This window comes from Apus apus, chromosome 3 (assembly GCF_020740795.1).
Source record: "Apus apus isolate bApuApu2 chromosome 3, bApuApu2.pri.cur, whole genome shotgun sequence".
In the NCBI taxonomy this organism is placed as follows: Eukaryota; Metazoa; Chordata; class Aves; order Apodiformes; family Apodidae; genus Apus; species Apus apus.
Window position 1 is genome coordinate 44,428,321 of NC_067284.1, and position 27,813 is coordinate 44,456,133.

The 27,813-nt window shown below is 36.4% G+C and overlaps 1 protein-coding gene across 3 annotated transcripts in view; it reads right to left on the minus strand.

The window, feature by feature from the left end:
• PSME4 (proteasome activator subunit 4) overlaps positions 1-27,813 on the minus strand; it is a 67,955-nt gene that overhangs the window by 35,222 nt on the left and 4,920 nt on the right. For all 3 annotated transcript variants that reach the window (XM_051613453.1, XM_051613451.1, XM_051613452.1), the window contains exons 2-20: positions 25,085-25,225; positions 24,414-24,530; positions 19,527-19,571; positions 18,098-18,247; positions 16,884-16,947; positions 13,551-13,625; positions 12,917-13,039; positions 12,381-12,473; positions 11,326-11,591; positions 9,929-10,115; positions 9,160-9,249; positions 7,513-7,577; positions 7,266-7,416; positions 6,477-6,575; positions 6,243-6,312; positions 5,713-5,780; positions 4,941-5,156; positions 2,941-3,098; positions 818-913 (exon numbers count right to left, since the gene is read on the minus strand). In XM_051613453.1, coding sequence (XP_051469413.1) covers positions 818-913; positions 2,941-3,098; positions 4,941-5,156; positions 5,713-5,780; positions 6,243-6,312; positions 6,477-6,575; positions 7,266-7,416; positions 7,513-7,577; positions 9,160-9,249; positions 9,929-10,115; positions 11,326-11,591; positions 12,381-12,473; positions 12,917-13,039; positions 13,551-13,625; positions 16,884-16,947; positions 18,098-18,247; positions 19,527-19,571; positions 24,414-24,530; positions 25,085-25,225 — 2,274 coding nt within the window. The remainder of the gene's footprint in view (positions 1-817; positions 914-2,940; positions 3,099-4,940; positions 5,157-5,712; positions 5,781-6,242; positions 6,313-6,476; positions 6,576-7,265; positions 7,417-7,512; positions 7,578-9,159; positions 9,250-9,928; positions 10,116-11,325; positions 11,592-12,380; positions 12,474-12,916; positions 13,040-13,550; positions 13,626-16,883; positions 16,948-18,097; positions 18,248-19,526; positions 19,572-24,413; positions 24,531-25,084; positions 25,226-27,813) is intronic.

Sequence of the window (27,813 nt, forward strand, 5' to 3'; positions counted from 1 at the left end):
GGCACTTTTAGTAGCTGGCACCCGGGCAAAAAAGTCTCAACAACAACTTAGTCACCAAACACAGACTGCAGCCATAAGCTTGACTGAAACCCTCCAGATTTCCAACATGTGATGCAACAATAGGAATACAGAGATCAAACTTGTAATTGCCTCTAACATTAGTATTTCAACGTGCTTTCCCAAGGGAGTCAAGGCTAAAGTAGCAATTCCATCTATTAAACAATACTCTGTTTTAAAGCCTGAACTACCATAATGCAACAGGAAGTTCCTGCTACTTACAAAATGGACTTTTACTCAAGCACTTTTGCTAGAATTCTACTGCATGTTGGCACTGGTAGCCAGGTTCTGCATGACACTATTCACAGGAGTTTGAGCACTCAAACAGGACATACTCCCTAATTTAATGAGGAGACAACTAACAAGAAGTTCAGAATGTTTATAACTTCACTCGTTGAGGGCGACAGGCACATTACTAAGATGGAAGTGCACTAAGGTTTGAAGTCTTCTTCTGGAGAGAGGGAAACATATCAAGTAAAAGTCTGGTTTTCATTTCCTTTACGTAAAGTAGCATCAGCAACACAGTGCAGTCACCTACCTTTTTAAACCATTTTCAGTCTTGCACCAAAAAAAGCACTTAACATTCTTTCAAGTTTTAAGTACTCAAGTGTTTCTCTAAGTCACTATTTCAAATTTCTGTATATTTATACTACTATGAAAGCTCCTTAAAAATAGCCACTAGAAGGAATTGTCTTATAATAGCAATAAGCACTAAAAACAGTGTGAATATAATTGCTATATAAAAATATATTTTACTTACAGATGAGCCACCCTTTCTCCTTTCAGAGGAGGCAGAATGTTCCCAGAACCAATCAAGCAGTTATGCACTATAGCAAGACATTGCTGCACATCATCTCTTAAACAAAGAAGAAAATCTGATTACTTATCTGCTAAATGCTTGAAAATATACACAATTGCTAAACCATATTTTTTGGTGAAGTTTTCTAAAACCCCTTTTTCTTTAGCTATATCACTTCTAGACACAAGAGGGAGCACTACAGCAATCAATTTTTAGATACAACCTAAATTCCATAATGTCAGTACTATGAGAAATTAATCTCAAACCAGACAGCTTTACCCTTAAAAATTGTTGTGAATAATTTTATCTAAACCTAAGATAAAACTAATTAAATAACTCTCAGCCCCAAGGCCAAGAAAAGTCCTTCCCACCCTGATTATTAGGATAAGGGAATAGTTTCTTTACAAGTGAATATTTTACAGGTAACATAAATTATAATGCGAACAACTATTTCTGTGTTGTTTTAGAGAATTACGGAATTCTTTGTACAGCTGTTTTATCTACAGCAGTAGCATTTAGTAGTTAGAAATTTTCCCCTTTGTTCTCATCTTTGTGTTAAGCAGCTCTGATTTGTAAAATAACTCCTGTCTTAAAATGTTTCCTAATTGACAAGCTCTTAGTACTTGTGCATTACTTATCAGTTCTCTAAATACACATGTTCAAAGACTGGCAGAATTCTTAATCTTATATTTTGTAATAGAAAATTACACTGGAGCTCCCAAATATACAATAAATGTTAGATTCACGATTATTTTTGGTGGAATACTGGAAAAAAGTTAACAGGTATTCAAGTCCCAGAAATACTGCAACTCAAGGCAATAGCAGGCTCATTTAGCATCCCATTTATTCACACATTACTCCCTCAGCAACTAATGGTATCCTCTACTCTCACAGCTTTGCTATCTTGCCATTCAATTTAATTTGCAATTCAAGCACTTGCCTGCATTCTCCCAAATCACCACTGTTTATTTCTATTAGGTAGCAAGTGAAGCCTTGACCAAATAATAGATCAATTGTTATAAATTAATAGCTCTACATATATGGTGTCAAAGAGAAAAGAAAAAAACAAAAAAACCCCATACAAATAAACCAAAGCCTTAAACAGGAAGCATATACTTTCCTTTTTTAGTTAAAGTATTCTTTCTGATTGCAGTTTGGTAGCATTGATTTACCAAATGTCTTTTTCAGATTGAAAATGTGGGAACTTGGTCACACAGGAAAATATTTAGGAGTCTGGTATACCAGACATGTCCTGTTTTATGTAGAGCTGCTCTTTACAGCACGAGGGATAATGTCACATGCTACAAACATCAACTGCAGTATATATAGCTTCAAGGACATGAAGGTTTAATATGAGAAATGAAGAATGTTTGAGATTTAATGCTTGTAAACAGTTTTAGCTACTTGATACTTGTCAATGCTTTAGCACATACTAAACCCATGATCATACTGTGCTTAGGAAATAATCCTTATGAAGCCACAGCTTCACAATAACAGAGTTTAACAAGGTCAGGCAACAGTATTCTTGCCTCCATGCCTATTTGTTATGCCACCAACTCTACATCACCCCTTCAGTTCCAACACTGCCACTTTTTGCAGGGATACACTATGTACTGAATCCACTTACTCGTAGGAAGGAAGTGGAGAGAGGCAGATTTCCAAGCCAAATCAGTTCTGTGTTCCACTTCAGAGCTCAGGAACACACATAGTCGTGCCAAAATAACAAGGTATGAGACTAGAACAAAAGCTTTTCTATTGCTGACTTCAGTTAAATGGAAACACAATATATGCAATGTATTTTACAAAATTTTGGAACATAAGTCTTTATACCAAAAAAGTATCTCAAGATTTGTTTTTTTAAAGAGCATTTCTATTCAAAATAATGTTACACATTTTATGAAATGCACTTTCAAGCTACGTGTCCTCTTAAAGCCTTGGAAATCCTAGAATAATTTCAAAGGCAGTGTAACATCACAGTATTTTACTCCTTGATTTTTATAGTACCAGTACGATTTGCAATAACTACTTGAAACAGACATGAGTGGATAAATGCATCTTCTTCCGTAATACCTATCCCCACTAACCTGGACATTTCTAATTTTCCAGTTGAATAGTCCTCTAGTCTGGTGAGCTCAGGCTGAAGAAATGTATCCAGCAAATAAAAAGCAAAGTCTATTTCCTCAGATGAAGGAACATGCCACTGGATGTCCAAGTTCCACAGGTCACCTGGTTTACCCCAGTCCTGTAGAAAATGAAGACATTCCTCATTAATCAAACTAGGAAGCAAATTGCTTTTAAAAAAAATTGCTTTTACTATTAGTAAAAAAACCTAGACACATGAACTAGCTACTGCTAGCTCCCTTTACTGCTAGTGTAAAGCAGTTACCCTGACAATTCCAAGAAAAAAACAAAACCAAGAACACAATAAAACTGCATAGAAATCCCAAACGTACTATAATGTCTACATGTACCTGCAAAGTAACTCATACCTGAAAGGACTAAAAGGAAAAGGTCTGTACTAGTCTAATTGAAATATAACTTTATTATTCCTTTGATTGGACACAAATTCAGAGATATTCTTATGTGCAACTCAGACTTTTCATACTCCTATAAAGAACATTAAGAAACCAGCCCACTTAATAATACTTCTTTTTAGTTTTGAACGACATTCAGGAAATCTAGTACTTTCATTTTAAAAATAAAAGAGCTAAATTTTAAGTTGGACTTTCCATAAAACACTAGGTCATCCCGTAACAAAGACAACTTTTTACGTTTTGCCTTACAAAGAGCTCAGATTTGCTATAGAATTAACATCATTTGAGTATCTGGAGAAGTCCATATTTATTAGAGTTCAGCTTCAAACAAAGTCCATGCTTAGGACTATATTAATTAACAATTTGTAGTCTTTCCTTTTCCTGTCTTTGTCCTATTTGACATGAGAAAGTGACAAAACTGCACTTTTTACACTGGGGCAGGGTAATAAACTTATATTGTTAATAGCAATTAGGAGTTGATATAATATACACTTTCTAAAGTAGCCACTCATGAATGGAAGATGAAAGTAATTTTGAGTTTTTTCAATTTCAGAGGGGGATTTTTTTTTTTTTAAAAACAAACACTTTTTTGCATTGTGGCATTTAATTCAGATGTTTTAAATTAGTATCTAGTCTAACTTGATCTTCCCATAATTTTATAAAACTACTGGCTTTCGGTAACAAACATTAGATTGTCTGCAGTTCTAAAGTTATGTGTAGGAACACTTTTTAGTAAAATGCAGCTTTATATTCAAATAGGCCAGCTGAAAACTGCTCCACCGTTTATCTGTAATACTGGTAAATTAACCTCAAAGTCTTTACAGCGGACTTGCTTATTACTTTTGACAGTTTCAGTAATTTTTATTATTGCCGCTTTGATTTTCTCTCAAGGTCAGTGTAGAATCACTTCATTTGGTATTCTGCCTACCTGTAAAATACCTATTTCTTCTTTTGCAATTGTTTTGCACTCATACATTCATTTTTCCAGGCACTCACCATTACTTGCTATATTTCATAATCACATTTATAGGATTAAAAAAAAAAAGGCCGCAGCTCTCATCCACAGAAGCATATGAAAGACTAAGTTTGTCCCAGTGCAACAACGCATCCTATGACTGTATATTTAAGTTAAAGAAAACTGCAAAATTCTCCTGCTAGATGCTAAACTTAAGTGTTATACCACTGTACTTAATGATAGCTGGGTCTCAATTAAATGCATCATACATTACAAGATTAAGCAACATGAGCAGGCACTCTTGCTTTGTATTATCTTACTGTAGTCATGCAATCATTGTAAAACACCCCTCATAAAACACTTAACATGTCGTGCTATAAAATTATTTAAGTCAGTATTCATTTTTTGCTATCAATATAACTTTAAGTAACTTGTTATTTGCTGTATGTTTCAAAGCCCAAAGCATCTTTCAATTACACTTTCCATTGCTGCTATCTATGTTCAGAAATCTCCAAACAAAATCAAGTAATATAATGTATGATTGTTTTTTTTAAAAAGTCAAATCCTCTAATCCTAAATAAATGAAAATCCTTGCCTTGATAGGAAAGTATTCAGAAAGAGGCTTGTCAAAGCCACCTGGCACACTGCAGTACTCTGTGGGGTAGATAAGTGTAGCAGAACGAAGAAGATGGTGCAGTAGGTTACAAGACAGAATGTAACCCTGCTTACAGGTTAGATGTAGGGTTCGCTGCAGTATCTTCCCAAGCTGCTCCCTGTATGGTAGCAACTTCTTTCCATCCACTCGAGTGATCTAACAGGGAAGACAAACATTTCACAGGTAAATTATTTTGCTCTAGAGGAGTAAAGAAATGATTACACAGCCCAACTGATCCTGTACCAGGTGTCATTCTCACACTGAATTCAAATGAGACTCAATTTGCACACAAACCACCAGTTCTGCTGCTGATGGAAAAGTTTAACACATAAGAACTGAGATACACATTGCTTCTCCTTTGCATTCAAAATTCCCCAGCAATACTCATAGATTGTGATTATTTTTAAAAGATTTCTCTTAACCATATGCATCTTGTGTTTCTCCCTGAATGCATCCCTCTTCTTTCTCTCCCCCTCAAGAACTGTTCATTAAATGCTTCTTTTTTTTTCCGTACATACACACCATATGTTTATTTTCTTCAAACAGCAGCCAATTATGTACCATTTAAAATTGGATAAAAAAAAGCTCTGCAATGTCATTCACGCAACACTTGCTTTGTTTTAACAGCAGAGGTTTTCTTATTTTCTTTTTTCAGAGGTATTAAACAGGATTCAGTGATATACATAGAAGGCGAGAACATTCTTTGTGATACCTCTGACAAAAGCTGAAGATTCCAAAGTAGCTCCTTATCTAGTTCTTCATCACGTAACACATCATCATCTAGAGGAAAAAGTGGTAAGCACTGCTGTAACTATGCTGCCATCAAGTCTTCCCGACAAGCTAAACCATAAACCAGATGCTTGCACCCCAGAAGTTTACTCCCAGCTTTTCTATTGTAATTTTTCAATTCACAATGCACCCCCACCCAACTGGAAGCTACTTTAGCCAATTCAAAATCATGAATGCTTTTCAAGAAATAGAGGAATGTCTGGAGACATTTTAAACTGCCACATTTTTACAGAAGGATGCTCCTGTAGCTTGAGAGATTTCTATCTCGATGTAACACATCAATAGTTGTTTGGTTGGTTGTTTGGTTTGGATTTTTTTAGACAAAATGGACAGAATTTGTTTTCCATCCCTGAAATTAAGTTGTGGAAAACACACAAGTTTTAAATATTATTTTCATGTTTAACAAAAAAAATAAACCCAAAATAAAGTTAATACTAGATATCATAAACTTACTGACTGTGAGGTGAGTTATAACATTGCAGCAATGTGGTACAAACAACTTCAAGGATTCCTCAGGGCGACACTGGAAACAGCATCATAAATAGGCCATTGTAAAATACAATGCTTTATGGAACTCAGCATACACACAAAAATCTTCTAACATTATTGAAAAGAGGGGAAAATGTATTGGCTTTGGGTTCTTTTTTTAAACTAAAGAACAAGTGAAATCAGAGCATTTTCTCTCACTTTTACTGCAGCTCGGCACATATCAGCAACCATTCGACCCGCAACTCTGGTCTCAAATATATTTGAAACAGCGAAGTTGAAGACCTTCTCCAAGGCAACCTAAAATGAGTACAAAAAGACAGAAATTTGATGGGTTTTTTTTAGAAGAAAAAAACAACACAAACGTTTGTGTCACCAGATGGACCGTTCCCCAGTTTGATGTTACACAAAAGGCAACATCTGCACATATTGTAGCCTTTTAAAACAGAAGACTGGAAACATGGTTCACAGATTACAACATGTTAATCCAACCTGCAAGGAAAGAATCTGTCCATGTAACAACATGGATTCTCCACCCTCCTCCCTTAGTTACTTTAATCCAGATAATTTTTCTGATCTCATTAGACACATGGCTCCTTGAAAAGCTTCTTTTGCCCAGATGAGAAAGCAGTAGGGGGGGAGAGAAAAGGAAAGCAGGGGATTGGGTAGGTTAGAATTACCATAAAGAATGAAAAATCACAGCCTGCAATGACAAAGTGATAAAATAAGCTGTTAGAATGATTTATCCTAACATCTATTATCAGTTGGTAAGAGAGCATCAAGAAACTAAAAAGCTCTGTACTGATGTATATAAAATCATAAAACAAATTAACATGAAGTCCTAAATTTGCCCCACACAGCCCTTTCCTTGGTTAAACATGAAAGTTCACAACAGGTAAATGAAGGAAAATAGAATCTGAATGCACCAGGCATTCACAACAGAAAAATCAAGCCTTTTAAAGTTAGATAGAAAGCATACGATCTACATACCTTAAAGATATCCTTTGAACACTGAGTAAGGATTGTACTGAAAGTAGAAGACAGACCTAATTCAACAAGACTCTCTAGATGAGTCATTTTCTCAGTTTCAGTCTCCTCTCGGGTTTGTTCTAGTGTGCTGCTCTCTATAAGCCCAAAACATCTACATAAACACAGTAAGTACAATATTAGTAAGTCGAACTTGAAAGTTTTATTAAGTTCTACATGCCAAGCTCTCACCTATCCTTTGTTTACTTACCTATCCATAAACTGCAGTACAAAATCCTCAAATTCAGCAGTTGCAGAGCACAATTCTCTTTCCACCTACAGTTTTCCGACGCAAAAGAAGCACAAAAGGTTGGCTTAAGGAAATATATTATAAACTTTACCTCCTATATTAACTACTCCAAAAACAATTCCAATTTTTAAGCAGTATAGGGTACAGTGCATTTCCCATTAAAGTTTGCACTGTCTCAAGTACACTACATGAAACAATTATTAAATTTTCCTTACACTGTCCTGTCCGATTTCCTGGCCTTGATGTCTAGCCAAATAACCTTGCCAGGTGAAGTTGGGTCTGCCTCCATGGATACAAACTTTGGCCTTACTACAGATCCTCCTTTCCAGAAGAAGGTCAGCAAGTGCCACCTGTGGTGACAGACTTGGCTCTGCTGACATATTTACATTAAACATTCAGCGTACAAACTCCTCTCAGTTTTTGATTGCTGCAGCTCTAGGGCAATGAAATTAACCTTCTTCCAGTGCCCGAGTGTTCTGTGCAAGAATCTGTGCAATCTGTAGCTGCTAGCTGTTCTCTGAGCTACAGATGAGTCTTCTAGCAGTGGACAAGGTATTTTAAACAGCAGTTGCAACTGCCAAAGTGGACACCGCTGCTGCCTCATTTGTAGTATGTCAGATAGAGCTTCACTATTTGTGCCTGAACTGCTGTGTCAAAAGCAGAATCAAAAGCCTAGTGAGAAACAGAGAAACAAAAACTATTTGGAACTCTCTCCTGTACTTTTTTTTTTTGCTATGTGGAAAAGGACAAAGTGTTAGAACAATGCTGGAGAAATGGGAAGATGAACACAAACAGAACTCCAAAGCACCAAACAAGTGGGGTGACCATGTCTAATGACAAAGGGAAAAGAATAAAACACAGAAGAGGGAGACAAGGTTCACTGTCTAATGATGTTACAATCTCTTGATCAGAAGAGATTAAAAAGCACCTGAAGTGCAAGCAATAGAATCATAATCAGAAATTAGAAGCATGACTGCAGGAACACTTTGAAGAGGTTTGAGTGTTTTGAAATTATCTCCCACAGGAGGAAAACAAACCCTCGAGAGTCTACCAGACAGTAAGCCAGTAGTTACCTTTTACCTCACTCTAAGCTGGACTACATTTTAGAATAGTAATTTTGTATATACATCCTAAAAAACCCACTGTAGCCATCTGCTTTTTTCTTTATGATTGCCTTGAAGTTCTATGGTGACAAGAAGCTTAAAAAATGTAATGGTAACAAAGCTGCTGTTTTATAGACTTGGAAAAATTTAGATGGCAAGAGAGCTCCGGAGAGCACGTAGCCCAAGCTCCTACTCAAAGAAGGGCAAGCTTAGAGTCAAATTACACTACACAGGGCCTTATGCAGCTAAGTTTTGACATGCAAAATATTAAAAACTGTTTGAATTTAACATTATCTCTACTAAGCAGCAATGCTAAGAATATATGGCAAATTTGCATGCTGACGTCAGCTATACCACGCTGACCAGAAGCAAAGATGCCCCACATCTTTGTTGCATTTTTATGTGGCCTTACATATACAAAAAGACATTAGTAAGCCTGTTACAGCTCTGAAGACTATTACATTGCTAGAAATTAAGTTGAAAACTATTTTTAAAAGTTTCTTACCTCTGAAAGATCATCTCTTTCTTGCAATACTGATGAACAGTCTACTAAAGGCACCAAAGTAGAAAATGTTGCAATGAACTGGAATGTAATCTGTTGAGAGTTGCAAAGAAATCGTTAAGTGTTACGGTATTCTACACATCAGAAAGCTTTTGCAATTAAGGTATGGGAGCTAAAGCAAATAATTACATTAAAAAAATCCAGAGCCTAATTCTTCCACCCCAAAACTTCAACAGTTATTTCTGATTTCATACATAAAACTTAACAGTCAAAACGATGCAAAACACCCTCCCTTTTCTGAGTCGCGTAATGCTTAATTTGTGCTGGAGTTGAAAGTTACAAAACTGGACACTTACATAACACTTACATTGTTTGAATATCAATTAATAGGAATTCCTGAAGATGTTTAGGATCTAACTTAATACGAATACTTTGTATTACCAGGTTTTCATTGATCTTAAAAGACTAAGAATATTTGCTAGCAGCTTTGGAACATCTGTTTTACTTGTTTTCTAGAGCTGTCCAAAAAGCCAGTACAGTGCTTATCTGGTGTTAAAAATTCACTTGGCATTGTCCAATGAGCCAAAGGCACTATTTTGAGTTGTATGCTTGTAATAGTAATCTTTTACAAATAAAACTGAACAGGAATAAAATCAAGTTAAAAACTTCAGGAAACAAAAGTCACTTGCTTTCATAAGAATATTTTAAAAAGGTTTCAGAGTGAACTAATTGGCTATCTTCTAAGATATAAAGGTAAGATATATACACTCACCATACATTTGCTGAAGTCATTTGGATCCACCCCAGGCAATGCTCTCATCAGCAGAGGTAGCATGTGTGTTGGACCTTCAGGAAACCACTTTCCCCCAGACACCAGGCTACGAGCTACTCCAATTACACAGCTTAAGGTAGCTGTGAGCTGATGAGGTTCTGTCAATGTCTCAAGTGCAGGATATGTTCTATAAAGTTTAAGAGCAGTCATATTAGGAATAATAATGTTTCTGAAGTCTTCAGAGAAAAGTGGATTGCACATCTTGTATTCTACAGAAAGGGCGCAAAATATCTACATGAAAAATTCAAGCTATTCAATGGTTACAGAATTTTCTTCTTATCTTTTTTCCAACGGATTTAAAGTTGCTCTATTAGAAAATACTCCTTTCATTTGATCAGTCCTATTCACAACTAATTCAGGATTAAATAATTTGCTAGCAGCTGCAGCATAGGAATTAGTAACTGCATGGGCTCCTAGATTCAAAATTATGATTTTTATGTTTGACTTTTAAGCTAATGTAAGCTATGTATTTAAAAGACTAAGGTTCCCATGGCAAGCATGAAAACTTATCTTGACTGCATCTAAATACATAAGGTATACACTACTTAATGTTACATGAAAGTCCATACCTTTTTTATAAAAAAACCTGTTAAATTAATGTGATTTTTAAACCTTTTTTAAATTAGGTACTTGGAGCAAACTGTGTTAACACCTCCCACTGTTACAAACAACCTACAGTTCAAACCAGAGTCATAGTGCTACCCCTGCCCTGTGTCACCCAAAGCACAAAGGACCTACATCTGCTCAACCAAATGAATTTGGAACTGCAGCCAAGGCAAACATACCAGTGATAGTTTGAACCAACGAGCAGACATTCAGTCTGTTCTCAAAACAGAACAAGCAGTCATACCCAATGCAGGCGTCCATTGCTGTCCTTCTTGGAGCCATTATGCTCAAAATGTTTTCATTTAAGAGTTGATTTATCAAGTTTTTACAAACTATTGAGGTGGTAAGGTATGGAACTCAGCAAGGGCTTTTGAAGACAAACTCCTTTCTCCACTGTTCTTACTATACAAGTTCTTAAAAGTACAAAAGACTGCGTACCAGGGGGAACATGGATAGGCCTAGAAGAAAACTTTTTTTTTTTTAGGCCAGGGAGGAATTTCAGTCACTAAGGCATTAGTAACAGTACAAACTAAATCTTTTACATGGGCACCTACTTTAGTCATCTGCTTACGAAGTCAGAAGCTATGACAGCAATTTTAAACAATATCTAACTGTAACATACTCTGACAAAAACCAGAAAGATACAATGTATCTTATCACTACACAACCAGGCAATACCATCTTTTCCATTTGGCCCAAACAGGAAGTTGTAATGTTTCTGCAGAACTTACTTCTCAAGTACAGGTGGAATTACTAATTCAGGACGCATCAGTGCAAGGTTCTGCAGGGCTTGGGCAGCCTCTAGGCTTCCAGTTTTACTAAACATAGCCAGAAGAACAGGTTGAATAATGCATTCTACAAAGTCTGTAACATCCTGATCAGTAAGTTTATGACTATCAGGCACAGGAGTTAACCAAGTCACTTTCTTGTAGCGCTCACGATGCAACCTTCTGACAACACCACTGGGTAACCTTTGAAGCAGTTTCATCAGTTTGTTCTGTTGAATATAAAAGAAATGCTATTAAATTATTGGCAGTAGCAGAATCTCAGCTGGTAAGTGTACAACAGAATTAATAAGACAATATCTTGAAATGACATAGCTGCCAAAAAAAAAGAAAACTCAGAAGAGCTCAAAATTATAATGTTCACAATTGCTCATTAAACTTTAGTTCCCAAAATATTGGGAATTATGCTGCCAGCATTATGCCTTATGATTTAAAATATCATTAAAAAACATACAAAGGATGTAGTCAACAATCAAGATTACTTAGAAGTCTTCAGGACATCTTTGAGAGCATTCTCTGCATATTCACAAGTAATCAAATACCCTATCCTAGAGCAAGTCAGCTCCTTTGGCACTGCTTTGACAGTACTTCAATCTGTACTTTCTACCAGCTATCACCAGGAGATTCTCACATTCTCTAGCAAAAGACTCCACTAGCTACACTGTTAAAAAGTTACGCTTCATCAAACTAGTATGCACTAATCATCCATTTTGCCTTGGTTAATCAAAACTAGATTTTGCTAACTTGGAAACAATAGGTCAATAACACAAAAACTTTGTGACAAAAGTACTACTGATGCTGTATATCACCCTCCTTAGAGTGCTGACTTTTTTCTTAGGTCTATATAAAATAGATGCTAAGTTTTGAATTTATAAAAGGCACGGGGGTTAGATGTTTGAAGAATCTAACGTTGTTGGTGCCTCTATCAATACATTTGATTTGACAGGTTTGACCATCGAAATTACAGGCAAAGTTATTGTCATGACATGCAAAAAACTCACCAGCCAGCGCCCATTATTTGAAGGATGGTAAAAAGAGGCAATGCTATTGAACAGTCCAGACAAGTGCTTCTGGACTATTTTACTTGGTCCACCCTGTAAAAGATAAACCACAGAAATCAATCATATGGAACAAGTGAAAATGAGTAGGTAACACAGTAGTATGAGGTATAAGTGTGCACTCGCACCACAGCAATACCTCAAAGCATCGATCACATCCCTTCCCCACCCTCAGTGCAGCACTAAGTAGCAAGTTCTTTCCATCTATCTGATAAGGTTCACCCTAAAATAGCCATTCAGATGTTCAGCAGCTTCCACATGTGTATCCACAGTAGCACTTGTAGTTGATTGGTCATTCCCAGAATGGCAGACCGTGGCTGTGAAATAAACCTTTCCATCCACATTCCAAACTGTCAGTGAAACAATGTACTCTAAAAAAAAAACTTGGGCAAAAGCTAAACAGAACAAACATTAATTTAAACACATACTTCCTTAGAGCTCTGCATTAGTTTGTTTCACTTTATGAAAAAGTTACTAACCATCATGGCTGTGATCCACATTACTGCATGTCCTACATCATAAGCATTTGTTAAGAATCTTGGAACAACAACTTGATTGCTTCCCACTGGGAGATTTAAACTCCTCAAAATTCTAGTAAAAATCTGAAAAAAAGAATAAAACAACAATTGACAAATTAATTAATATATGCCATAAAGTCGGCGTAAATTAACTCTCTAATCAACAAGGTGTTTGTTTGTTTAAGCAATATAACTGCCATGAACATCTTTTTTAAAAATCCATAAGCTGAAAAATTCAAAGGCCATATATACTATTTATCAAAAGATAAATATATATAATCAAGGGCAATTTCCACAAGAGCATGGAATTAGTTATACAATCACACAGCACTTGTCTAGTAATATATGTTGTTGCTTTGGTTGGGTTTGGAGTCAAACAAGAACAGTATTAACTTCCAATGCTGTCTGTTACAAAAGGATGGCTCAAATTCCTAAAGTTAAACTTAGGTCTTCAAATGAATGCACCTAATTTGAAAAACCAGGGCAGTGAAGTGTAAGATCCATACAGGGAATATAAATTAATATTCTTAGCATAGTAACACTGAAGACTTATGTCAAAGTAAACAAAATAATTCCACAAAATGAAAAATAGTACCTTTGGTACATATGGATCCCAGTCTATGTACCCGATGTTGTCAGTTGCCAACCGAGCAAAAAGATTTACTAGATGCTGAAAACAACCAGACAAGGAGGAAACATTAATTAAAATATACTTTTAACAAAAGACACACAAACCCCTCAATCTACTTTACAGATGCAAGATAAGAGCTACCCATGGCACTTAAGCACTTGCAAAGGAAGGCTTCACTGGATCAGAGGCCACCAATACCACGTTCCATAATGCACCTCAACTCCTGCCTTCAGGAGTGCAACCTGTTACTCCTCTGAGCACATACAGACCAGGTAATTGTGATCTCAGTTCTGAGAGAGGCAGCCTGTCAGAATACACACCCCCATCTCTTAAGTTTGTTTTAAAATTTAAAGATCTACTAGCAGCAGTTTTAGAAATATACTCACACTCCCCTTTCCGCATGCTCTGTGAACATAACAGAAAAGGCATGCTGCATCCACCACCCTCTTAATTCTCAGCCTTTTGTTACAACAAGTCTGAAGAACCACAGATGAACAACAGACAAGCTGACACTTGAGCTGTATATTGTCAAAGACTAATTTTTGCTAAGAAATGTATTTTGCCCTTTTGAGCAGCTTTGAGCTTTTTCCCCTTTTGAACAGCTTCCAGAGAAGCTTCCAGAAGATTCTCGATAGTCGCTTACAGAAAGACACCTGTACTAAGTTTCAGAGTCCTTCAAACGCTAACACTGTTTTATCAACAGAGTGTAGCAGACTATTCATCTCTACAGCAAAGGTCTGGAACAAGCTCCAGGTGACAGTTCAAAGAGGATTCTCAGCAAACCCACAGCTTACACAAAGCAAACTCAGAACAGGCTCTAGCTTGGCAATTCTATCAACTTATCTAACAGAAACCTGCCATCTACTTTCACAGCCTTTGTAAAAAGGACTATTTGGATTGGTTACAGGAAAAACATCCTAAGGAACATTCTGAAGAATGCAACCCTACCAACACACTCATTAGGAATCCTCTTATAGGCAAGAATGAGAGAGAGACTCTGTAGAAGTTAGGAGATTAGGAAGAGAATAAACAGGTACCCCAAACCAAACCACTTCCTGGCAAGGGAAAGGGCCCTATGCTATCCACTTTGGCTGCCGGTGCACCATCCTGGTGCTTGATAACTTAAATCAGGAAGTGACATGCCAGACACACAACCCCCAGTAACTCCGAGCTGGAGCAGCTTAACAAGTGCTTATGGCTGTCAATTCACCTCATGGTGCTTTCTCAGCAGTAGAGCTCTCATGTGAACTGACTATGGGCACTGGCCTCAAATAGCAGCTATATATAGAAGTTGAAGAAAACTCCACCAACGCATTTTGAAGGACTATTTAGCTTCAGCAGGATCCATCCTACACTCCAGTGCGCTTGCTTGGGCTGATGGCTGTCTCATTTGTAAGCTTTAGTGTATATGTATCTGTGACTAGTAAATATCACAGGCATTAGCTGTCAAACAGGATGGCCGTATGTTACTCTCTCTAACAATTTAGATACTCCATTGCCAAAAGGCAGTCTCATGAGTCCAAAAGGGAAGTGAAAGATGTCCTCAAGGAAGTGTTATCAAGACTTAACAAAAAAGGAGATAGACTCACTGTCACATCCTGATCATGAGAAAGCACATAATCCACCAGCATGCTTTTTATCAGCTTGTCTAAATAGGGAAATACCTACCAGGTCTTCAAGAGTCTTGATGCTTCTACCAGTATCTTGACACTATGGTGAAGCCGAAAGGAAGGGCCTTAAATAATCCTGCCTAATTGAGAGACAGATGCTCACAGAACTGTTCACCTCTCAGTCTGCAGGACATGATAGCTTTGGAAGATCCACAAATTTAATTCAGGACAATCACACCTGACACAGCCTGAAGACAAGTGCTACATTTTCTTAAATGATCTACCTTTTTGTTCGATACTAGAAAAAAACACCGAAAAAAACCTTACCATGCACAAATGCAATTGACTCTATAGCTCCTCTTCAAACAGCAAGTCTAACTCCTGCCAAAACAGGCTGAGAAAAAGCTTGCAGCATGCAGAGGCTTAAATTGGATTGAACTCATATGTCTAATTATCTGCATCCAAGATTCTTGAAATGAACAAGCCTGCCCTTAAAAAGTGGACAAGACATCAAAGGAAACAAGAAGTGAAAGCTCCAGGGTAAAAATAGAATTTTTTGGGCCTTCCAAGCAAGCTGTCAGAATATAGTGAAAGAGGGAAAAAATATCAGAGATAACTTGTGAAAGAGTGCTGCAGTTATTTGTCAGACTCTTTGACAGAAACAAACCAAATAATGATATCAAAGTCCAGGCTGTTGACTTTCTGTCAGAACGAGAAGACGATTGTTATTTTTTGGACAGGCACGAGCAAGATGCACGAGTGTCTACAGACAACCTCAGATAAAACTTTGGCAATCACTCCTATTCAAATACAGACAATTTCCAACTATTGGAAAAAAGACTGCCTTCCTTTATTTGTGATGTAACATAACTAAAAAGAGGAAGATCTACACACAAGTCTTTTCACAAGGAAATTGGCAGAAATGGAATGTGCTCCAAAAACAGAGAAGCCCTCCTTGTGTATATAGGTAGGAGATTAGTAAAAAGAGTCAGATGGCCAATGAGCTTATGCTCATACTGAGTATGGAAAAAAATTGGTAATATGCCAAGTTTCACTGCAGTAAAGCCAAGGAACAGGTCAGCTGACACCAACAGCACCTCAGCTGGTGTTCTCCCAACAGTAAGATTTTATTTCCCAAGTTCATGTCTAGTCACACAGAAAAAAGGCAGACAGGGACACGACAGACTATTTTCCTCTAAAATATAGCCCAATGGTATTCTTTGCCAAGAAAAGTAAAGGTTATTTACTGTATCTAAAGTAAAGAAGACAACTCATTGCAGTCAAGGCAAAGCATTACTATTCAAAATTAGGGACTGTGAAAGCTGTGTTAAGATAAAGATGATGGGACTTTATTGAATTATAATTTATAGGCATCACAGTAACACTTTACATCATGGTAAGCATTAGCAGGCAGTCTGGAAAACACCAGCATTCCCAAAGCTGGACAGAAAAGCTGCCTGAGCTAGCCATTAAACAATGTTCACTAAGCACAAGCGTGGTCTCATTTATTCAGCCAGTAATTGCTTGCCAGCAAACATGAAATTGTTTCTGCTTTCTTGTACTATTTGAAGCAGAAGGGAAAAAAATCCATTATATCACTGTTGGACTTAAATGCCTTGCAAGCACAGTGTAGGAATAATTAAATGGTTTCTTTTTTTTCTAGTGTAGGTGAAAAATAAATACTTACCCCTTCCCACTGGGGAAGATTTTGAACTGACACCCAAAGGCCTATAAATTCATCAAACCAAAGCCTGGAAGATAATAGAATAAAAAGAATTTTATGTAGTGAAAGCAGCTCCCTTGCTGGATATTTATCCTTCACTTTTCCAGGTTGTCACTGGAACTCACCTGCCCCTTAACTCATTCAGCGACAGGGAACAACATGGACCTGCTTGTATAAATTTGCCTCCTACAGCATTTTCACTACTCCCAAACTGAGTTTCAGTCCTTGCTTCTTTAACCTCTCCTTCGCTTATTGTTCTCTGATCCACCCCCCCTTTCACACAATTGTTTCACTGGGAGTTTCCTTATTTACCTCAGCGTCACCATTTCATTACATATTGCCATTTCAACACAGGTAAAACAGATGAAAATAAATCATACCTCATTTCCCTCTACCATAAAATTTAAATTTTTTCCCTATTGCCTGACAGTGACAACTGTCATAAGCATTTATTCTAAATTCATCTGAATACAAGGATGCAAACCCTCTATATAAGTCCCTTACAAAACTTCCCCTTTATGAAGTAGATTCACTCATTTCCTTGAAAGTTTTCACTATATATACACACTTTGAACCTAATCAGCCTAAGTAATCTCTACACTAAATACCACTGGCTTGTGTTTCAAAGTTCATTATTAGTTCTGCTTTAAAGATTATTCTGATACTGTGCCATCCAGTAAATGTTTCTCCTTACTTCTCCAAGTCATTTCCTGTAGCAGCCTTCCAACCATCTCATATTTCCACATCTTGACAGTGAACTCTACCCACAATCTCATGTTTGTATTAACAGCTGTACTTCAACCTACACGAAGGACTCATCAGAAGCTACCCCAACTTAAATAGAAGGTAGGATAAACCTGTGCTATGTTTAATTATTTTTAATTCTAAAGGAACAGTCCCACAAGTAAAGTGCATTTAATTCCATGTTGCTTACTTTGTTGCATACTGTGTGATTTACTGGAGAGAAGGGAGAACTCACTAGAGAATAGGTACTAAGATTCCCCCAGGTTACTTTCACAAAAGAAGAATGCTAACAGAATTTCTGTCTTGACCTCCTTCCAAAAATGCTTTTAAAAGCTACCATTCATTTTGCTGCTTGACTTCAAGCCCTCCTGTAAAAGGTAATTGCTTGCATTTGCAAAAGAATACTCTACCAACAGACATGCAATTACACTTACTTGAAACCTTTCTGGTGAAGTTCAGGAGGAAGGGTAGTAGGTAGAAACAGTTCAAAGTAGGTAATAGCCTTTTGCATGGTAACATCAAATGGACACATCAAAGGCCTCCATTCATCCAGCATCTCTGCAGTGGCATCTTCTGGAAAATAACTGAAAGCAAGAAAACCATTGAACAGACTTGGTTTTAAATTTTGGGTCTTTTTAAACATTTGAAAACTATCTACTAATACGTCATAAATCTTAGTTTTACAGTAAGACAATGTACCCAGGGGCAGAGAGGAGCCCTCAAATCCACTTAACCTTCACAACACACAGAATGAAGATCAAGGGACATCATGGTGCATCATTTTAAGACCACAAACATGATTCTTGTCTTGTTGAACCAGAAAAGATTCTGTACAATGCAAAGCCATTTTAATGCAAAGGCTGGTCAAAAGCAAACTACTATTCACATTTGGTGAAACATTAAAAAAGATTATTACTTGAGGCATGAGGAACCTATATCAAAACATTACAAGAATGCTGGTTATTTCTTTTAAAAGAAGAAACTAAATATCCATGCAATGCAGTATTTCAAACGCATACCAGATACAACTGTTTATACAATGTAACTATTGCACTTGACATGGGGCCAACCGGAAGTAACCTTATCAGTGCCCCAACCTTAAGTCAGAATTATCAGTGGCTTTTGTATTCCTAACAGATCCCAGACAACTCAAAATTGAAAACATAGGGGTTTTATTTAACTACAACAAAATATATATTTGGGAGAAGTGTAAGGTTGTTTATGCTTATGCTCCTCATACTAACAGTGTTGTGTTTAGAACAGCATCTCCTATAGGAATGCTCAATGGAGTAACAACAGCATGGGAAACAACTGCACCTGTGAAAGCAGAAGATAACCAAAAATGGCCACATGAACAGTCAATAAAAGCGAGCAAGTCTCTTCTCTGTATATGTGCAGTATGTTAAGCTTCTAACAAAGGCAGTTACCGCAGAGAGCAAGACCAGTTCAGACACACAGTCCCAGGGAATGTTACAGCAAAAGAGCAAAAGCAATGTTAGTCTTATCCAGAGATACCCTGGCTTGACTATTAACAGATTTTCAACCAAGGCTGTTAAAAAAGAAAAAAACCCAACACAAACAACAACTTTACACTTTGTTTAAATACTTTAACATGCCTGTCATTTTGTTTTCATTTTAAGCAACCTATGAACCTGAGGTATTGATCATTTGTAAGGCAGTAAAACAGAAAAGTCCCTACCCTATGTCTCAGAGATGAGATGGGACAACATCAGCCAAAGAATAGCTGGCAGGTTAGGATTTTCAGTTCTGTTTGTTTGAGGTTTTTTTAATACTTTTCTTCCCCCCTCTTAAAGCAGTATTAAAGATACAGGCTTAAAAAAAATGCAAAAAACAAACACTTACGGTCTGCAGCTCTTCACCAGTGTTTTCAGAACACTTTCTACAGAACTGAAACAAGAAAGGAAGCATTGGGCATAGTGTATTTACCAAATTTTAGTGACAGATTAAATGAACAACATTTGCTGCGTTGTGTTTGTTTTTCCCCTCAAGAGCTTAAGATAATGTCGATGCAATTAGATGTCTTCTGTGAACATGCAGTAGCTAAGGGCCTTCTACACAGGCCTAACCATAATGATTAAAATTGTTCTGCTAAACTCCTGGTTCTACTTTTAATATAACACTCTAGTACCAACTGCTTTAAGTGAAGAATTAAGAATTATAATTTCTTATATCCTGCATTTTATTCAGGAACAATGAGCAGAGCAAGGCAGCGTCTTGAGGAAGTTAAAATCACAAACAGAAAAAATGAGTTTATGGACTTCATATATGTTTATAAGATAAATAAAGGCAACAAACTTCAGAAAGCTGCTATGATTGGACTCTAGCACCATATCTGTCCCTTTCAATCTGGCATTGTTTTGTACAGCGGAGCTAAGATAGACAAGTGCAGTGTCCGCAAATCAATGGTTATTTCATTAGCTTCCCTCACAATTAACAGCTGATTTTAAAAGTGTTTTCATCCACAGCAAGAAAAATTATTTGGGAAATAATTTTAACACAAATTGTCACAGGATGCCAAACTACTTAAAGGCTAAACCTCAGTATAAACTGAAAGAATCAAATGGAGAGGGAAGAGAGAAAGAAATCTATCAATGAAACCGTAAAAGAAGTAAGTTGTCACCTTCTTCAAATCTTTGTTTATTAGAATAAAAGTATAAGACTAAATAAAACTTCTAGTAAAAAAAAATCCATAAGTTAAAAAAGTTCTGACAAAAGAACTTCCTATATCTTTTAGATGTACTTTCTGTACTCTTAAAAAAAGCAAAACTGTATCCTTTAGTTCATCATAAAAATCTAACATACCAAAATGCTATTTTTATTAGAAGAAGATGATGCACATGTATCATCTTTAGAATTTTACCAAAGACGGGTTTCGGTCCATTAATTGATACACACTAATACTGTGCGCATACACACAGTTTCTAGGCCTATACAAAACAAACTGATCCTACACAAGCCAGGAGAAATATAGAATGGATAAACCATTTCCCTTCCACACATCAACATTCACTGCAAGCCAGCATAAGCCCACCCATGCCCACCCACCCCCCTACTTCACTCCTTCAGTTCAAGCAGCACTCTAGAAGATGCAAAATTCTGTACATTTGATGCAACAGTAACAAAGTAAATTCATGACCTCTCCCCAGAACGAAAATTGAGCTGACAGTTTCTAAAATCTAAAGAGGAATAGCCAACCATTCATTAAACAAAAATAAGATCAAACTCTGTAACAAGTTCATTAAAAATCTGGGTTAAAGTGATCACAATTCTCAAAAGAGTTAGGAAATAGATAACAGTTGTCCAAGAGCAGATAAAGCATGAACCAGCAACATTCCTTAAGAGCATTAAAGATCAACATAAAAAAATGTTTGTGTGACAGAACAGCTATCCCCATACTATCACATTCCACTGAAGTAAAGTATTGCTAAAGAGAATGTGAAAAACAAAGGAATTTTTAGAAACATTCATGTCAGAAATCAACAAGCCTTTCAAATTCACAAGTTTTCAGTCAGATCTCAGTATTTGTTAGTGGAAGAAAGCAAAGGAAGAAGGGATGTCCCCTCCTGTCTTCTGATCATACATTTAGAATGGAAGCTAGAAAGAAATAAAAAAACAGTCGACAATTTGGTATATAAGGAAACTTCCATCTGAGACACAATTAAACTCCAGACCAACTACAGAAGATATCTTGTAAGATTCCCATTTGATGACTACTAGTTAGAAAAGGACAAGACAATGTAGCTGGGGAGAACAAGAGACTGGTGGTTACTGTTTTCATTATCACTTTGAACAAACTCTCTCAAACTTTTCAGCAGTGATTTCTGCTCCACTTTTGGTTAGATGTTCTGCATACCCCTTACTGCAGAATTGCTAAAAAAAGTACCTACAGTTACCATGCTGGCAAATATCTGTATGCTGCTCTACCACTAAACCTAGCCATGGATTAAGAGAGCACAACTGCAAACAACAAGGTACATAAACCACAGGGATGATCCAATAAACCATACTGGATCAGCCTCCTGCAGTTTGTATTCTTGTCCTTGCTCAGGTACTTAACACTGACCATTTGGATAAGGTATTAAAACCTTTGTAATCAAGTGATAATGAAGCCACTTACAATAGAAGTTATCTCCTATTAATTACTGAAACAACAGCATATTTAATAAGATTAAGGAAAAATTCTCATTCTGTTCACTTTAATTTGCTTTTAGTTCCTCCTTATTACCTGGAGTATCATTAGCTTAATATTATGTCACATGGATACACTAAAAAGCACTCAACCATACTATTAGCCCCTATAACTAGTCATCATTTTGGCACTATATGATTTTCTTCTTTTGGAAAGTACATGACCATATTAATTTCTAAATTTGACTGTGCTCCCCCCAGCCCCTTGCATTTTCAAAGAAGCATGTTTCAGTTAAAACAATTAACATATAACCTGATACTGTTGACTCTTACACTATCAAAAGTATTAAAAGCACAATTTTCAGTTTTTCCGGAGAGATTCACGCCTCGAGTGAAATTCTAGCCCTGCAGTCAATGCTCCATTACAAGAGTTTGATTTAAAGACAATTAAAAGAGCAACCAGCTAGAGTTCCACAAATCATTTTAGTGAATTTCTAACTACGGTGAACAAAGTATCAGTCTCGCATTGGATTAGTACAACTAAAAATTGTTTCCTAAAAAAACTCGAAGTAAAAACCACTGCAATTCCAATTCCAAGTATACCAATTTTCTGAATTTATATATAAACCAAAACTGATACGGTATTCACTGCAAAAAATCACAGTAAACTCTTCTGATACAGAAACCTTACTTCACACTTCACACCTACAAGGTTGTTGCTGGGTGTATTTTCCAGAACCTATTACCTCACTGCTAAAGCACTTCCCATTATTTCATCATTTTCAATAGTAAGGTACCTTAACTCTGTAACATGCACTCCTACAGCAATCCTGATTTCATCCATATTCAGGCACAGCAATTATTCAAATGTAAAATTTACCTCTCATTTGACCCTTGAAGTATCTATGCTGGTTACGTTAGTTAGCATAGAGCCACTATCAGCCACTTCACACACACTATCTTGTTCCCCAATTAGAAATGTTTACATACAGTGCGACATTCTCATAAACAGTGGTGTAATGTTAACATTGGTTTTCCAATACAATTATTTATGCAGAAAATTACACCTGTGTGACAAGTGTTACAATCTAACAGAACATGCAGAAGATTACACATCAGCCAGAGCTGAACAAAGCAAAAAGTCTTTCTTACCACCTATGTAATACATTAAGCACAAATGTTTTAGGTGAAGACAAGCCTGGTCGATATGAACTGAATGTGAAAAAAAAAAAAATTAAAACAGTACTCAAATTAACAGCTATAAATCAAATAATCAGCTTTAAATAGTATCTCTTGACTTTCACCAAAAAGATACCCCTCAAAATTTATGTTATAAAAAGAAAAAACACCGTATGAGAACAAATCGCACTGCATTTTGAGATGTAGTGTCTGGTATCTAATAGAGTTAATAAAAGATAAAAGCTTCAGATCATAACAACCAACATCCTCCTCCCAGCTCAACCTTATCTTCCCTCTTGGAAGAGTCTCCTCCCCACCATGCCAGTTTCTCACTTGGTAAACGAAGAGCGACCACACAAAATCCACACCCAGCAGAGTATGCAATTGCAGTAAGTGCTGGCATATGCATAAAATAAACCAACTATAAAAAGCTCTGCTCTTTGGGATTTTCAATGGCAAGTAATACCTACAATTGGCAAAATAATCCAAGTGATCCAAATTATTTTTCAAGCTGAGAGAAATTCAGCATTAAATGCTCCATAACAAGTTACAAGGCTGTCTATATATTTTTTCTGTTGACGTCACTTATCAGCAATGGGATCTTCCACTCAGTCAAGGAAGCAGTGGTAGTACTTAAACATCCTTGGACAGAATTTTATTATTTGAAAGCCTACTAAGTATTTTCACCTGCATTTCTTTACATGAAGTTTGAATTCAAACAAACAAGTTAACCATATAGTATCTTTAATAATCTGTAATTTGTAGAGGAGGACCTTCTCTAATTAGAATTATTAGAAAAATTATGATTTTGGAAGTTTGACAGATGGGGAGGAATTGGTAGAGCAAAGAAAGCAAAGCAAAGAAATTTTTATTTTTAAAATCAGTAGAACACTTATAAAATTCTTAAATGGGAAAAAATTATTTGTCTATATCATATAATCACTTTAAATATGTGTATATCCTATAGAAGGCACTTTTCTTTGAATGCATACTGATTTACACCTATATTCAATTTTTAAGAACAGTACCACTTTAATTTTCCCAAACCCTTACTGTTTTATAAAACTGAACAGCAGACATTGAACCTGAATATTTTTTCATTTAACATTAAATCTGTTAAGTTGTGGGTTCTCATCCTAAAGCAAGTTGAAGATCCCTGTTCAGCATATTTAGAAATTAACTCAATCATATTTAGAGATAAACTCGATCACATTCATAGAGAAGCACCACAACAAAAAATTAACTGGCAGAATGATATATGTGATTTAGTGCAGTCTTGCATGCAATTACCAAAATATACTTCATGAAAATATAAGCCATATTTACTGTGTATCTAATTCCAGATATTAAGATAAAATTTCAAAGTACTTCCAAGCACTACAGGTTTTACAGCCTGTCAGTTGTTTTAAAATGTAAACTTACTTGGGAAACCAATTTAATCCAAGATGTTCTGTTTTGGAGTACAATATCCTTTCCAACATTTCATAAAGTGGTCTCCACGGTAACTCTAAATCATCCCTGGAAAGCAGTTCCTTTTTCCTAATAAGAAAAAAAAAAAAGAACAAAGAGCACTTTAGGATTAAACATTTACATCAGCACTGTGCACATCAGAATACCTCGGATCACTGATCTGAATTACACTTATCGCTAGCACTTGGCACAAACTGCAGAAAGGTCAGGCAAGAAAAAAGCCAGCCACTTGCAGCACTTCTGCACAAACAGAAGCTGTCAAGTCTTCAGGAAAAGTCTGGCTAAGTGAAATAAACATTATCAAGTTGTGAGACAGTCTTAATCTTCTCCCTGTTTGAGATTCAACCTTAATACTTGGCGGTCTGATACGTTTTCTTTTCCTAAGAGGAAAAAAACCCCTAATGTTCTTTTACTTTCAATACCACTCCTAAAGCTCTGAAAGGATCAAGGTGTTTGCATAACAAGAACTCTTTAACCAACATCATCTGTACAGAGGAGATTAAGTGAAGTAACCTGTATTAGAACATACTATTACATTAAACCATATAACAACATTAAGCAAGAGAAGTGACCAGCTACTTAAGAGACAAAAGTGTCAGTAGTCAGCAGAAATCTGTACCTACTTTAGCAAGTTTATCAACAGGCGTGCAAATCCTTGCATCATGCTGATCTCCAGTTTTGGAATTGTTACCAACTCGTACAACAGTTTGATAAAAAGCACATGTTCTTCTCTGCTAAATTTTCTCCCATATAATCGGATATATCTAGAAACAAAACACAAGACGAGTCAGCAATATTTTTAAATGTTTCCATTTTATCCAAGACCCGAGCCAAACTTTGTTCGACTTGCTGTTTAATGAAACAAAAGTAAAATCTAATTACGAGTCCAACAAATAAGAACACAAAGATACATAGCAAAGCAAAACTGACAACTGAAACTAAACACACAAGGAAAAAGAACCACCAAAAAAAGTTTGCAATCTTCTCAAGATTCTACAAATAGCTTAACTTCATGTTCACACCAGATACCACACAAGAAGGATCATATTCTTTCACCTCTGCTCAACATGTGCTAGCCACTGAAGTTAGTATTTTCATATCCCCATATATTTACTTCTCTTTAAAACAAAAAACCCAAACACAGCAACTATCACAAGCAGCCTTATTATATATCTATCCTTTTCAGTCGGGGCACTTTAAGAAGGAGACAGAACATATTCCAGAGGCTAATAAATAAAATAATATCAAGTAAAGTCCAAAACTGATAGCTCCCAGTAAGGATGAGCAATGATTTAGGCAATGAGTTTTGCTGGTGGTGTATCCCTTATATTTACTTATATTTATCTTAAAAAACTGAAGATCTATCACGACTAACTCTGGAAGAAGTGCTTGCTGTTTTCATGTTGAGATTGAAAAAAGAAACATTTTTAAAGTCTCAAAAGATATGCTGCACCAGCAAAACCTACATAAGGTCTTAGTGCAGCATTTCATGTGTCACACAACTACATTACTACATAATTTTTGTTTTATTACTGCTTTGATTATTCTTGAAAATTCCTAAGAAACCCTACTAATATGCTGTCCTCCAAGCAGCTGTTAGATAAGGCACACACAAGAGATTAATACCTATAAAGGATTTTTTTGAGAAGCCTGTTCATTGTTTTTAAGATTTAGTAGAAGTGGATTGATTTGTTGCTAAATATACACCAGTGGAGCACCGAGGTTTGCTCTGGTAACATGAAGAATGCCAGATCTCACACTGCTTATTTGGTAGGCAGGGCAGCACACATTGCAGAACCCTACACTGGAACCACCACAAGAGATGAGGAGGGAAACATCTCTGAAGGACACTTACTTGACAGTAGCAGAGGCTAGGTAACTTCCAAGGGGCAAAAATTAGCAGTTACTGATCTAACAAACTGTCCTGACTCCTCAATTTGGTTTCTGAAATTGACTCCTGCAACACTGGGTTTATTATTCTATCTGGTTTAGTTTAAAATGCTTCACACTCCTCTGCAAACTTTTATCCCTCACAGAACTGCCAGTGGGAGATCTTACTACTTCAGCACTAAAATTCAGATCCCTTAATAAAATACACTTACATAGACACTTCACACAGTGACACAAGAGCACACAGGATTTGGAAACAATTGCTTGAGTACTTTTTTCATACCTCCCCACATCCCTGTTCCTCTATTTAAAACAAAATTATCACTGAACTTCTGTGGATCACTCATAGCTAGTAATCTTACCAAAAGGAGTTAGCTTCCTTAAATATACCTACACCAAGACTCTTCCTCTTTCCTTGAAAGATTTTTTTCCAACTTTTTTCCTCCAGTTTCCTTTGAAGACACAGCGGAACAACTGCAGAGCTCTGGCAAACCAATCATCACCAGTTTTCAGGAAAAAAAACAAACCAACCAAAAAAAAGAACAAAAACAACCAACTCTTAAGCACTTCACTTCCCTTTTCCCAATAATTTTAAGGGGGAATTTCTACATTTGATGGACAGTATTTTTCCTAATGCAAACTTCAACATGCCTTACTTATTTCAAACACATAAGGAAACAAATGAAATACAGGATAACTCACTCTTCTATCACAGGAACCTAAATTATCTGGATTGGCCAGAAACACTACCTATAAAATTACACTATCAACAGCTGAAGACCTACATTTCCACATGCATAAAATGGACATGCAAAAAGAATCCTCAGAAAGAAAAAAATGGCTGACACTTCATTTTGTGAGGGCTAACAGAAGTATATAACTTAATCGTGCTTGAATTGTTCTAAATATTCTACCTTCTAAAAGCATACAATTCTCATGCATTGCATGGGAAGAATCCAGTGTGAAAAGTCTGCAAGCTTCTTAAGATAAATGGGGTAACAATCAGGACAACACCAAAATGTCATAGGCAGACATAAGAGCTATTCCCAGATTCTCTCAAAGGAAAAGTATATTTATTAAAAACAGTCTGCTAAACTGAGAACAGACAAATCAGAGGCATTTTTTTCTATGACCATGAGATGACCAGCCATGTGGTCCTATCACTCCCACTTCTGCAATTTCCCTTAGTCTTCACTTACTGTTTAATAAAAGGGCACAGCAGTGTTTGATGCAATGATCAAACTTTACAGGACTTTGCCTACAAGAGTGTTTACTTTTCATGACAATACAAATCTGGGAAGGAAAACAGCAAAGGCTCAATTCACTGTGGAGGGTTCTGAAATAAAGTTTAACCTTTAATAACTTCAATTTCATTATCCTTCAGTCTTATGCACTTGCATGTACTTCTCCACCCCCACACAATACTAGGCATGAAGTAACAAAGAATACTGCCTTCATTTCT